General features: G+C 48.8%; 2 protein-coding genes across 4 annotated transcripts in view; one reads left to right on the forward strand and one right to left on the reverse strand.

Moving 5' to 3' along the window:
* The window catches only part of PRMT7 (protein arginine methyltransferase 7), a 32082-nt gene extending 26191 nt beyond the window's left edge, over positions 1-5891 (reverse strand). The window contains exons 1-2 of one of the 3 annotated variants that reach the window (XM_004584174.3): positions 5821-5891; positions 4272-4439 (exon numbers count right to left, since the gene is read on the reverse strand). In XM_004584174.3, coding sequence (XP_004584231.2) covers positions 4272-4366 — 95 coding nt within the window. In that variant the 5' untranslated portion in view covers positions 4367-4439; positions 5821-5891. Of the gene's footprint in view, positions 1-4271; positions 4440-4812; positions 5430-5820 lie in introns of those variants that run through there. The other 2 variants (XM_058675023.1, XM_058675024.1) reach the window with 2 other exon arrangements.
* Positions 5892-5911: 20 nt separating this feature from the next.
* SLC7A6OS (solute carrier family 7 member 6 opposite strand) lies at positions 5912-10925 on the forward strand. The gene is made up of 5 exons (XM_004583972.3): positions 5912-6179; positions 6250-6507; positions 8886-9092; positions 9923-10037; positions 10547-10925. Exons 1-5 carry the CDS (start codon positions 5988-5990, stop codon positions 10672-10674), a joined length of 900 nt encoding a protein of 299 aa, XP_004584029.1. The 5' UTR covers positions 5912-5987; the 3' UTR covers positions 10675-10925.
* The last annotated feature ends 1415 nt before the right edge of the window (positions 10926-12340 follow it).

Here is a 12340-nt window from a genome sequence, read left to right on the forward strand (position 1 = left end):
TTTTTTTCCTTTAAGATTCATTTATTTAAAAGGAGGAGGAGGGTCCAGTGCAGTAGTTAGTTAGTGGCTCAAGCCCTCACCTTGAACGCACCAGGATCCCATATGGGCGCTGGTTCTAATCCTGGCTGCCCGGCTTCCCATCCAGCTCCCTGCTGGTGGCCTGGGAAAGCAGTCGAAAATGGCCCAAAGCCTTGGAACCCTGCACCCACATAGGAGACCCGGAAGAAGTTCCTGGCTCCTGGCTTTGGATTGGCTCAGCTCTGGCCGATGCGGTCACTTGGGGAGTGAATCATCGGATAGAAGATCTTCCTCTCCGTCTCTCCTCATCTATGTATATCTGACTTTGCAATAAAAATAAATAAAGCTTAAAAAAAAAAAAAGGAGGAGGAAAAAGTGGAGTGGGAAACCAACTCTTTTATCTACTGGTTCACTTCCCAAATGGTTAAAATACCTACTGTTAGGCTAGGTCAAAGTTAGGAGTCAGGAATTTCATCTGGTTCCCACACTATCTGCTGTCTTCCAGGCATATTAGCTAGAAGATGGACTGGAAGTGGAGCAGCCAGAACTCAAACTGGAATACTCAATGTGGAAGACCTGATGAGGCTGCTGGCTCCTACTTTTAGCCTGGCTTCATTATGGCCAAGTCAGGAGTGAAATAACAGATGAAAGATCCTCTCTCGCTCTAACTCTGCCTTTCAAATAAATAAATAAATCTTTTAAAAAGATTTTTAGGAAAAAATTGTTTTAATCTCTTTAAAATAAATCTTTTTGAATTTTTTTTTTTTAATTTTTATTGGAAAGTCAGATATACAGAGAGTAGTACAGAGGCCCAAGCACTTGAGTCATCTTCCACTGCCCTCCAAGCACATCAGCAGGGAGCTGGATTGATAGTGCAGAAGCTGGAACTTGAACTAATACGCATGTGGGATGCTGGAGCTACAGGTCGCAATTTAACCTACTGTGCCACGGAGCTGACCCCTTTGCACACTTTTTAAAAGGTATTCCACTTCACCACTCCATGGCCATCACACTCTCCAATCACCACCAATTCACTCCTGTCCGAGCTGCCTTTCAGGCTGCTGGAGACTTTCTTTTCCTTTTTTTCTTAAAGGTCAGAGTTACAAGGAGGTAAACAGAGAGAGAGAGGTGCTCAAACGGAGGACACTTACTCTTTCCTAAAACTCCTCCTTGCTACTTGGCCATTTCCTCATGCTGCAGCTTTTGCTTCCTCAGCTATGCCAGGATTCTTTTTTGAACGCTTCTGTTTCTGTCTGCAACCTCCTCTAGTTTCAACTCTCACTAAAAGCTGCAAATTCTAGGACCAGCATTGTGGCACAGCAACCTAAACATCTGCCTGTAATGCCGGCATATTATGTGGGCACTGGTCTGTGCCCCAGTTGCTCCACTTCCAATTAAGCTCCCTGCTGATGTGCCTGGGAAAACAGTGTTAGATGGTCCAAGTGCTCGGACTTCTGTACTCATGTGGGAGTAGTCCCTGATTTCAGTTTGGCCCAGGTTTGGCTGTTGTGGTCATGTGGGGAGTGAACCACTGCAGGGAAGATCTCTTTGTCTCTCCTCCTCACTCTACAACTCTGCCTTTCAAATAAAAATTTAAAAACAAAGAGATTTTTTTTTAAAAAAGCTGCAAATTCTATCTCTAGACCCGTAATTCTATCAGCCCCTGGCATCCCTCTCACATGCCTAAATCTAAATAAACCTAGTTAATCTTCCTTCTGCCCCCTGCCCCGTTTCTCCTACATTCTGCTTAGGGAATGAGAGCTCCATCCATCTTAGTCACTCTTGACCACAAATCCTAGCGCTTTCTGCTCTTACCATCCCCTTCTTTCCGTGCAGTGAGTGGCCAATTCCTCCTCTACCTCCACTGCGTCTGCCACCAGACCCAGGGAGCCTCCCCCAACTTCAACCCCTTTCCACAGCACTCACAGCAAGGGTTCAAATACAACTTGGATTCTTTCCCCTGGATAACATCTTGATCACTCAGAAAATAATGTCCACAAGCCCTAGGAAAAAAAGAAATGTCCCAGAACCCTTTTTCATTTTTTGTGTGTATTTTTTTAGTTTTTCTTTTTTTTTTTTTTTAAGATTTATTCATTTTATTACAGCCAGATATACACAGAGGAGGAGAGACAGAGAGGAAGATCTTCCGTCCGATGATTCACTCCCCAAGTGAGCCACAATGGGCCAATGCGTGCCAATCCGAAGCCGGGAACCTGGAACCTCTTCCAGGTCTTCCACGCGGGTGCAGGGTCCCAATGCATTGGTCCGTCCTCGACTGCTTTCCCAGGCCACAAGCAGGGAGCTGGATGGGAAGTGGAGCTGCTGGGATTAGAACCGGCGCCCAAATGGGATCCCAGGGCTTTCAAGGCGAGGTCTTTAGCCACTAGGACACGCCGCCGGGCCCTTTTTTTCCTTTTTTACAGAACCCTTTTTCTACACTAGACCTATACTTTCTACAGTTCATCAAACTGCCTTAAAATACCTTGTTTTTTTAACTGATATAACTCAGTAACTTTTTAAAAAAAAACATTCATTTATTTTTATTGGAAAGGCAGATATATAGCGACGGAGATACAGAAAGAAAGATATTCTGTCCACTGGTTCACTCCCCCAAGCAGCTGCAACTGTTGCAGGCGAGCTGACTAGAATCCAGAAGTCAGGAGCTTCTTCCAGGTCTCCCACACGGGTGCAGGGTCCCAAAGCTTTGGGCCATAGTCGACTGCTTTCCCAGGCCACAGGCAGGGTGCTGGATGGGAAGTGGAGCTGCTGGGACACGAACCAGTGCACACATGGGATTCTAGCACATATTAGGCGAGTACTTCAGTCACTATGCATGCAAGACGAGGACTTCAGCCACTAGGCTACTGAGCCATAATCCAGTAACTTTTAATGCAACTGGAAGCCAATGTATCACAGAAACCCAAAAGTGTTACATAGTGAAATCTACAAATACACTTTTACCTGAAGAGATGCATTATTACAGAGAAGTTAAGTAACTTGGCCACCAGCTCAGAGTTAAGAAGTGGCAGAGCCTGGACTTCACACTCAGGCTCCTGGGATGGACTGAAATCCTAAACCAACCCAGCCCCAGCCACTGTGAGCATTTGGGAATTCACTTGTAAAGAAAAGGACAGAAAAACAAAACACACAAACAGGGCCTGGCAGTGTGGCCTAGTGGCTAAAGTCCTCACCTTGCACGTGCCGGGATCCCATATGGGCACCGGTTCTAATCCTGGCAGCTCCACTTCCCATCTAGCTCCCTGTTTGTGGCTTGGAAAAGCAGTCAAGGACAGCCCAAAGCTTTGGGACCCTGCACCCACATGAGAGACCCGGAAGAGCTCCTAGTTCCTGGCTCCTGGCTTTGGATTGGCTCAGCTTCAGCCATTCCGGTAGCTTGGGGAGTGAACCATCAGACAGAAAATCTTCCTCTCTGTGGAAGGACTTGGTCCATCTTCCACCTTTCCAGTTGCATTAGCAGGGAGACAGGTCACAAAAGAAGCAGTAAGGACTTCGCCAGCTCCCACGTGGGATGCCAGTGTCCCAGGCAGCAGCTTAATCTGCCACACCACAACACCAACGCCCCCAAACCTCTCAGCAGCGTCTCTCCTCAGACAATGACGTACTGGGTGTTCCCCCAACTGGCCCAGCTCAAAGTTCACATACAACCCCTACTGTTCAGACTTCATCTTTCCTCATTATGTTCAAGATGGCGCTCAAACACCACTCCCTTCTCCAAGCCAGCTCGTTCTTGCTGCTTCTCCAACCTTGGTGTCCACTCCTCACAGCCTTTATTTCACTGGGCAATAATTTTCCCCATGTCCATTTCTTCACAGCCTATTCCATGAGGAAGGGAAATGTATCCTACTAACATGGTGTTCACAACTCAAGCAGGCAATCTGTCTAATGATTGCTGGCTAAGGACAATTCACATTCCTTCCAGACCAAAAAAAAAAAAAAAAAAAGAAAGAAAACATTGTCACTAGTTTGGTATTTTCTTTTTTTTTTTTGCATTCAAGAGAATGTAACCAGATGAAAACTGACACCGTTTGACTGACACAACTAAATGACATTTCATAAACTGAAGCATGACTCCTATTGGTTCCACTAACCAGACTCTCATACTCTGCTGAGGTCACTGCATACCATCTGGTCTCAGCAAGGTTTGATTGCTGACCGTGGCCAGCTTCAGCCACCCAGAGCGCATACCCAGGCATCCTTTGTGGTCCAGTGCCCCACGCGGCCCGCCCCGTTACCTTGCAATCTCCTGGTGGTAATCATAGTGCTCATCTTCCTCCAGCCACTCCACAGAGCCCGTGGTGGGGTTGGCCCGGCCGCAGAAGACTTTCATGGCTCCTGGTTTTCTCAAAGAAAAGTAGCCTGGCCAATTCACTTCTTTACAGACACATCGAGTGGTCAGAGATCTTTCCAGATCATGATGTCCCAAAATGGGAGTTGGAGGGGAGGGGTACAGAGACAAGAAAACAACGGGAAATGTACATATCAAGAAATGAACAAAAACCCCAAAGCCACTGAAAGTATTTGCTAATCAATATTTTATTCTTGTCAGCAAGAGTTATTTGGTACTACATTTGGAAAGTAATACCAAAAACTACAATCCATTCATAAAACTGGATGAGCCAGTGCTGTGGTGCAGTGCGCTACACCACTACCAGGCAATGCCAGTCTTCCACACAAGAGCTGGTTTGAGTCCCAGCCGTTCCACTTCTGGTGAAGCTCCCCAGTGTGCCTGAAAAAGCAGGAGATGGCCCAAATGTCTGCATTCTAGTCACCCACATTGGATATCAGATGGAGTTCCTGGCTCCTGGCTTTAGTGTGGCCCAGTCCCAGCCACTGCAACCACGTGGCAAGTGAGCCAGTGGATAGTAAATTTCCAGCAAATAAACACATCTTTAAAAAAAATTTATGGGTCCCAGTGCGACAGCATAAAGTCCTTGCCTTGAACGCGCTGGGATCCCATATGGGCATGGGTTCTAATCCTGGCGGCCCCACTTCCCTTCCAGCTTCCTGCTTGTGGCCTGGGAAAGCAGTCAAGGACGTCCCATATGAGCACAGTTTGGGTGGCTCCACTTCCAATCCACCTGCCTGCTCGTGGCTGGGACAGTAGCAGATAGCCAAAGGGACTGGGCCCCGCACCCTTGTGGGAGACCCAGCTCCTAGCTTCCAATCAGCCCAGCTCCAGCCTTAGCAGAATGAATGAAATCCATCTAGACAAACCCTAAAATCTTAGTGGTGGGATTTAGGAAGCCATTCCCCTCTTTTCCACACTGAAGCACCTTCTGTAGGCCGCAGGCACTGTGTTAAAAGACTAGACACTATAAACAGGACAGAGGGGTCTTCGGTAATAGGGACAATACTGAATGCCGAACAGGTGAACACAGTCACGGCAAGAATTTTTTAACAGACGGCATCTCCAAGACAAGCCAGGTTAAACGCTGAAGGAGTTAATTAGTCAGAACACAGCGACTGCAGTTCCCCGAAGGCAGGAGGCCCGTCACGGGGGCCAAGGATGGGGCCTGGCTCGCTCTGCGACTGAGGGGAGCGCTGTGAGCCCGGTCCCGCCGACGCGCACCGCCACCGGCCCAGAACCGCCGGCATCCCGCCTGCCCGCGGGCCGGGGCGCTCCACGCGGACCGAGCTCCCACACGGACGCGCGCTGGCGTCCCGGGTCCGCCCCCGCGAGGCCCCTCCGCCGCAGACCGAGGGCTCCTGAGGAGGACACGATGCACACCGCACCGAGCACTCCACGGCCACCCGCACCGGCCCGTCCACCCAGCACCTCACCCGCCTCTAGCGCCGAGGCCCTCGCTTCCGCCTTCGCCGCCGCGTCGCCGCGGCCGGCGTGCGGGGGGCGGGGCACGCCGCGCCAGAGGGGCGGGGCATGGGGCGGGGCCTAGGGCGCCACTTGAGGGCACTCCCCGCGTTCCCACAGTGCTCCGCGCCGCGCCGCTATGGAGGCCGGGAGGATGGCGGTGCTGCGCGTTAAGCGGAAGCGCACTGCGGAGCCAGCCGAGGCCCTTGTCCTGGCCTGTAAGCGTCTCCGCGGCGGCGTGGTCGAACCAGCTGCCTCGGAGGGACCGGAAGGTGCAGAGAGAGCGGCCGAGAAGAATGTCTTCCAGTTGGTGGCCACTGTGCGCTCGCAGGTATGGGTCGGGGAGGTGTGGTGGTGGGCATCTTGGGGCCGACCGCCCTGACCCGCGTCGCCTTTCCCAGGAGCAGCCGGTCCAGCACCTCCTGCGCGAGGCGCTGCGCCCTTCGCGGAGCAGCCAGAAGCGGATCCGCCGCGATCTCCGCGCGTCCATTCGCGAGGTCCGCCGAGAGGGCCGCTACCGGGTGGTCTGCAGCCACCGAGCCTTGGGGAGCGCCGCCGGCACCGGCGCAGGGTCCGAGGCCGCGCCGGACGGAGGCTTCCAGCTCCTTGACCTGGTCCACGAGGAGGGAGAAACGAAGGCCGCCGCGGACTCCTGCCGAGTAAGTACACCCGGGGGCGGGCGCTGGGCTTGTCCGGGCGGTGCCAGGGCAGGGTGACGTTTCGTGAAGAAGATGACTGGCCCCGTGGGCATCGTGGGCTCTCCCGGGGACTGCCGCGAGCTGTGCGGTGACAGTGCCTTGGGGCCGGCTAAGCCGCTGCCAGCCCCGCCGGCGCATTGGCGGCCCGGTGGTTCTGGTGCCAGCTACTTCGCTGCCAACCCATGTCCGCACTAATAGGCCTGTGAAAGCCTGGGGAGGTTGCCTCAAAAACTTGGCCACTGTCCCCGACGTGGGAGACCCAGGTGGAGCTCCATGCTGCAGTCATTTGGGCACAGTTGAATAGTGAACCAGTGGGTAAACGATCACTTTCTCCATCTCTCCCATTCTCTGTCACTTTGCGTTTCAAATACATAAATGTGCTTTTGATAACATTGCTTTTCATCTTGACCAAACACGAAGGAATCATGGGATCAAAATAGAGCAGGTAAAAAGGATTGAAAGGTGGCAAAGGAATTAATTCTGAGTAGCAGATCAGTCATCAGTTACGGGTAATCTGTACATTCTTTTTGAAGATTTATTTTATTTTATTGGAAAGGCAAATGTACAGAGAGGAGAGACAGAAAGATCTTCCATCCACTGGTTCACTTCCCAAGTGGCTGCAGCAGATAACCAAGCTGATCAGGAGCCAGAAGCTTCTTCTTTCTTCTGGGACTCTCACACCAATGCAGGGTCCTAAAGCTTTGGGCTGCCCTTGACTGCTTCCCAGCCCATAGAGAAGGAGCAGCCAGGATACGAACCTGTGCCCATATGGGATCCCGGCAGATGCAAGGCAATATTTAGCCACTAGGCTATTGCACTGGGCCCCTGTACATTCTCTAGTATGTTACAGTATTAAGGGTTTTTTGGGGGTGTGTGGCCGGGGGGGCAATGGTGTTAGGTTTTTGTTGTTAATTTTGTTGTTTTTAAAGTATTTTATTTATGTTTTTTTTTTTTTTTATTGGAAAGTCAGCGTTACAGAGAGAAAGATCTTCTGTCTGCTGGTTCACTCTCCAAGTGGCTACAATGGCTGAGGCTGAGCCAATCTGAACCCAAGAGCCAGGAGCTAGGAACTTCTTCTAGGTCTCCCATGTTACAGGATTCTAAGGCTTTGGGCCATCCTCGACTGCTTTCCCAGGCCACAAACAGGGAGCTGGATGGGAAGTGGAGCAGGCAGGACATGAACTGGTGCCCATATGGGATGCCAGGCATGCAAGGTGAGGACTTTAGCCACGAGGCTACTGCTCCAGATCCCTTTGTTAATTTTTTTAAAGATTATTTATTTGAAAGACAGAGTTACAGAGAGGGAGAAACAGAGAAAGATTTTCCATCTGCTGCTTTACTCCGCAAATGGCTGTCACAACCCTGACTGGGTTAAGCCCAAGCCAGGTGCTAGGAAAAGGACCTCCATCCAAGTCTTTAAGAGAAGCAACAAGGAGCTGGATTGGAAGAAAGCAGTCAGAACTCCAACTGGCATCTGATAAGGGATGCAGGTATATGGCAGCTTAACCTACTCTAGCACAAGGCTGACACCCATGGGTCTGTTTTTAAATACATAAATCCAAAACTGACAAACTTATTAATGGTGTTTAGGTCTAAAGCAATGCTAAAATAAGGAAATTAGATTTTACATTTAACAATGAGGTGGTATTTAGCCTAGTGTTTGGGATGGCCACATCCCATCCCAGAATTCCCAGGTCCCAGATGCCTGCTCAGCAGATCCTGGGAGACAGCAGTGATGACTCAAGTACTGGGATCCCTGCTCCCCATGTGGGAGACCGAGTTCCCAGCTTTGGCTTCAGCCCTGCCCTGCCCAGCCTATTGCAGACATTTGGAGAGTGAACCGGTGCAGGGAAGCTTTCTCTGCTTTTGAAATAAAAATTAATGACATTTCTTTGCCCTGGATTGAAGTCTATTTTCAGTTGGCATTTAAATTTTAAGCAAATCAAGTATCATTTAACAGAAAAACTTAAAAATGCAAAGAGGAGCTGGCATTGTGGCACAGCTAAAACCACCCCTTCTTTCAGTGGCATCCCATATTGGAGAGCACAGAACACACCCATTTCAAGATTCACCTTGAATGTGCTGCCATCGGCTTGTGCATCCTCAAGGGGAGAGGCTCCCCCAGAGGAACTCAGAAAACCAGTAAAAGCAGCAGCTTTCTTGTAGGCTTCTATCTCAGAAGAACGATACATTAATTAAGACTGGCTACCTGTGGGCATAATAAATCTTGAACACAACGTAGTACCACAGAGAAGTTTCTGGCATCCAACTCTTAGTTTCCTCCTCTTGGAATAATTATGGTCTGGGTCATGCTCATGTCACCTGCATTTTCTCTGCAGACATCTGACCCGGATGTGATCCTCTGCAATTCTGTAGAGTTGATCCGGGAGCGACTGACCTTGTCTGAGGCTGGACCGGCAGGTAGGCAGCAGGAGGAACAAAAGCAAGAAGACTACGTGTATGACATTTACTACCTGGAAACAGCCACACCAGGCTGGATTGAGAACATCCTCTCTGTGCAGCCCTACAGCCAGGAGTGCGAGCTGGTAAGGCGCCCGTGAGGATGGGGGCCTGTGGCAACCTAAGTTCTCCTTCCAGGCAGGGTGCTTTCCCTGGGCTCCACCTTGGATTGACATTGTTCTTAGTTCTTCTTACCCTTGGTTAAAAGGAAAACTTTGTTGTAAACACCTTTAAGACCCTAAGTATGTTTAATGCAGGACTTTTGGGGAAAGAGCATCTATATTTATAATTTTTGCTCTAAAGGAATCTTTTTACAAAGTCTACAACATTGTTTTTTTGTTTATTAGCTATCCAGAATTAGGGAGGGTGGGAGGAGAGTATGTATAGGGCCTTATACTAAAATAAATAAAACCAGAAGTTCTTAACATGAATGAGAACAAAGGCTTTTGGGTCTAACATCCTGATACCATAAATCATAAATTCTAAAAGGATGAACTGTCATACTCACATTGTGAGAGGCAGCTGCACTGGAATCAGCTTCAGAGTCAGGTGTCCGCCTTGGAGCACTGAACAGCCCCTGCTGCACTCCTGTAGCTCTTATCAGCTCTAAATCCTCTCCCACTTTGTGACCCCTCGGGAGTCACTGCCAAACCTCAGCGCTACTGGTCCTTTCTACTCTGTAGTCACATCTGGTGGAGTTCAGCCTATCACATCAGAAGAGCTACATCCTTATCTAGGTCTGCCCCTCACAGCTGTAGAGGATTGGAGCTTCTTGTGTAGGAGTCAAACTAATGCCAAGCCTGCCTCTTCTCGCATTGCACCTTTGCAGGGTGTCTCCCTGAGGCAGTATGCTAATGGTTTCCCCCAGAATGTAACACTAAAATTTTCAGACTCACGTTTGTGTTGAGATGTGCAGGTGAATGATGATGAACAACCAGAAGACATTTACGAAGATGAAGATGATGAGAACAGTGAAAATAATTGGCGAAATGAGTATCCAGAGGAGGAGAGCAGTGATGAGGATTCCAGAGGTGGGTGGCAGCCCTGGGTAGGGAGAGCCTGGGAGGATCCAAATCTGACATACACTTAGCTGGCTTTCCTTCTCTGCCATTGAGCGGCATTCCTGGGGGAGACTGCTGAAGGTGTCATGTCGTCAGGCCCAGGTTCCAATCCTTAGTTCTGTCATTGCCTAGCTATGAGTCTTCAACAACTTCACTTGAAGCCTCCTTATGTTTCTAGAAAATGAGAGTACTGTGCCAACTTCCTCATAGGGATTAAGTCACACATCTGGCTCCAGTAAGGAAAGATTGGAGACTTACGCAAAGAAGTCGTTGGTGTCTACTAACAGGAGACATTCACTCCTTGGTGGAATATTCTACTAGGGAAATACCAGTAAACATAAAAGAAAAGGTGCAATAAGATTACAATTATAACAAATAGAGAAAAGTTGTTCTATTTGCTGAATTTCCTTTATTCAGCAAGCAAAATAATAGACCTTTTGAGAAGGAAGATGATAGGCTCTCTTTCTGGTGTCTCCTAGGCTCTGATGAATCCAACTTCAGCGAGGAGGAGAGAGACAGCAGTGGTCGGCACATGTGGAACAAGTACCCTCTGGATGTGCAGAAGGAGTTTGGCTATGACGGTCCCCATGACCTGGACTCAGATTGACAGTTTTGTGACATCCCTGAGACTCCGACACAGGCTTGTGGAGGCCCCAGGACTATGTTGTTACCTGTTCTGGTGACATCTTTGGTTTCTTAGCTGCATATGTAAAAGGAAAATAATTGAGCAACACCTTACTATGGTGAATATGTATGCTAAGGAACTGTCTTCCACTGAATAGTAGGGCCTCTTTAAAGGTGATCCTGCAGTCTTACGCACAAGAGTGAAGGTTCCTTTAGCTTCCTGGCCTTGACGTTTCTGTTCTGTGCTGAAGTGTAAATGAGGAAGGCTCCTATTTCAGCAGCAGTAAGTCTGCTTTCCCCTGAGACCAGGTTGCCTGCTTCTGGTAAAAGGCTGTTGCTTTTTGACAGAAGGAGTCAACTGTGGCAACTCTGAGGCTCTAGGTGACAGGACTAGAATCAGTACCCCCTGAGCCACTGCGCTGGCCCCAGCTGAGGGAGGTTTCAACAGCTGCCTTGTCTCCCTCATTGGACTCCGATGATGCTATGACTGCTCTGTAGCAGGCTGTCAGGGAACAATATGTACGAATGTGATACTGTGTTTAATAAAAACTGACTGAGAAGGTAGAAACAAGACATTTTTTAAAGATTTATTTTTATTGGAAAGTCAGATTTATAGAGAGGAGATAGATCTTCCATCCATCCAATGGTTCACTCCCCAAGCGGCCGCATAGCTGGAGCTGAGCTGGTCAGGAGCCAGGAGTTTCTTCCATGTCTCCCACACAGGTGCAGGATCCCAAGCCTTTGGGCTGTCCTTGACTGCTTTCCCAGGCCACAAGTAGGGAACTGGATGGGAAGTGGAGCAGCCAGGATACGAATTGGCGCCCATATGGGATCCCAGTGCATGCAAGGTGAAGACTTTAGTCACTAGGCTGTTGCACCAGGCCCAAAAATTAATTCAAGATGTTTTAAATTGGAATCTTTGCTGTTTTCTTACCATGCTCCACACGCACAAAAAGGGGTAGGTAGTGATACAATATTTTAGAATTAACCTCGGACTTTAAGGACCCAGCGGCAAGGCAAGCAAGGAAAAAGCACGTCCTCAGCTTAGATTTTATTAAGAAATGTTTCTACTCACAGCACTTGACAAAACCAAACAGGATCAATTTTGTTACTAGAACTTAGATCTCCTATAAACAAAGTGTGTCCTTACTGCTTTTCCAAAGCATAGCTGCCGTATATCTGAATGACTTTGCCATTATTCTGTAGCATTTAATGCAGCAAAATGAATATACTCTGTATTCACTTTGTAATAGCAGCCCCTCGTGTGGTTATGGTTGTTTGCATTGTGAGCAGTACATGGAGAAGCTGAGTTTTTTTCTCTTACTTGCTACATGTGACTCATAGCTACAGTAGTAGATAACACAGGTCTGGTGAAACAAAACTCCAATTCAGAATGAACATTAACGATCCAATTTGGGACATCTATATCCCATTTCAGAGTGCTTGGATTCAAGTCGTGGCTCCACTCCTCATCCCAGCTTCCTGCTAATGCTTCTCCTGGAAGACAACGCTAATAGCTCAGGTGGCTGGGTGCGTCCTGTGGGAGATCCAGATAGAATTCCAGGAGGCTCTGGCCTGGCCTCTAGCCCCAACTGTTTGGGAATTTGGGAAGTGATGAGAACCTCTCTACCTTTCAAATACATTTAAAG

This window comes from Ochotona princeps, chromosome 16 (assembly GCF_030435755.1).
Source record: "Ochotona princeps isolate mOchPri1 chromosome 16, mOchPri1.hap1, whole genome shotgun sequence".
Lineage (NCBI taxonomy): Eukaryota > Metazoa > Chordata > Mammalia > Lagomorpha > Ochotonidae > Ochotona > Ochotona princeps.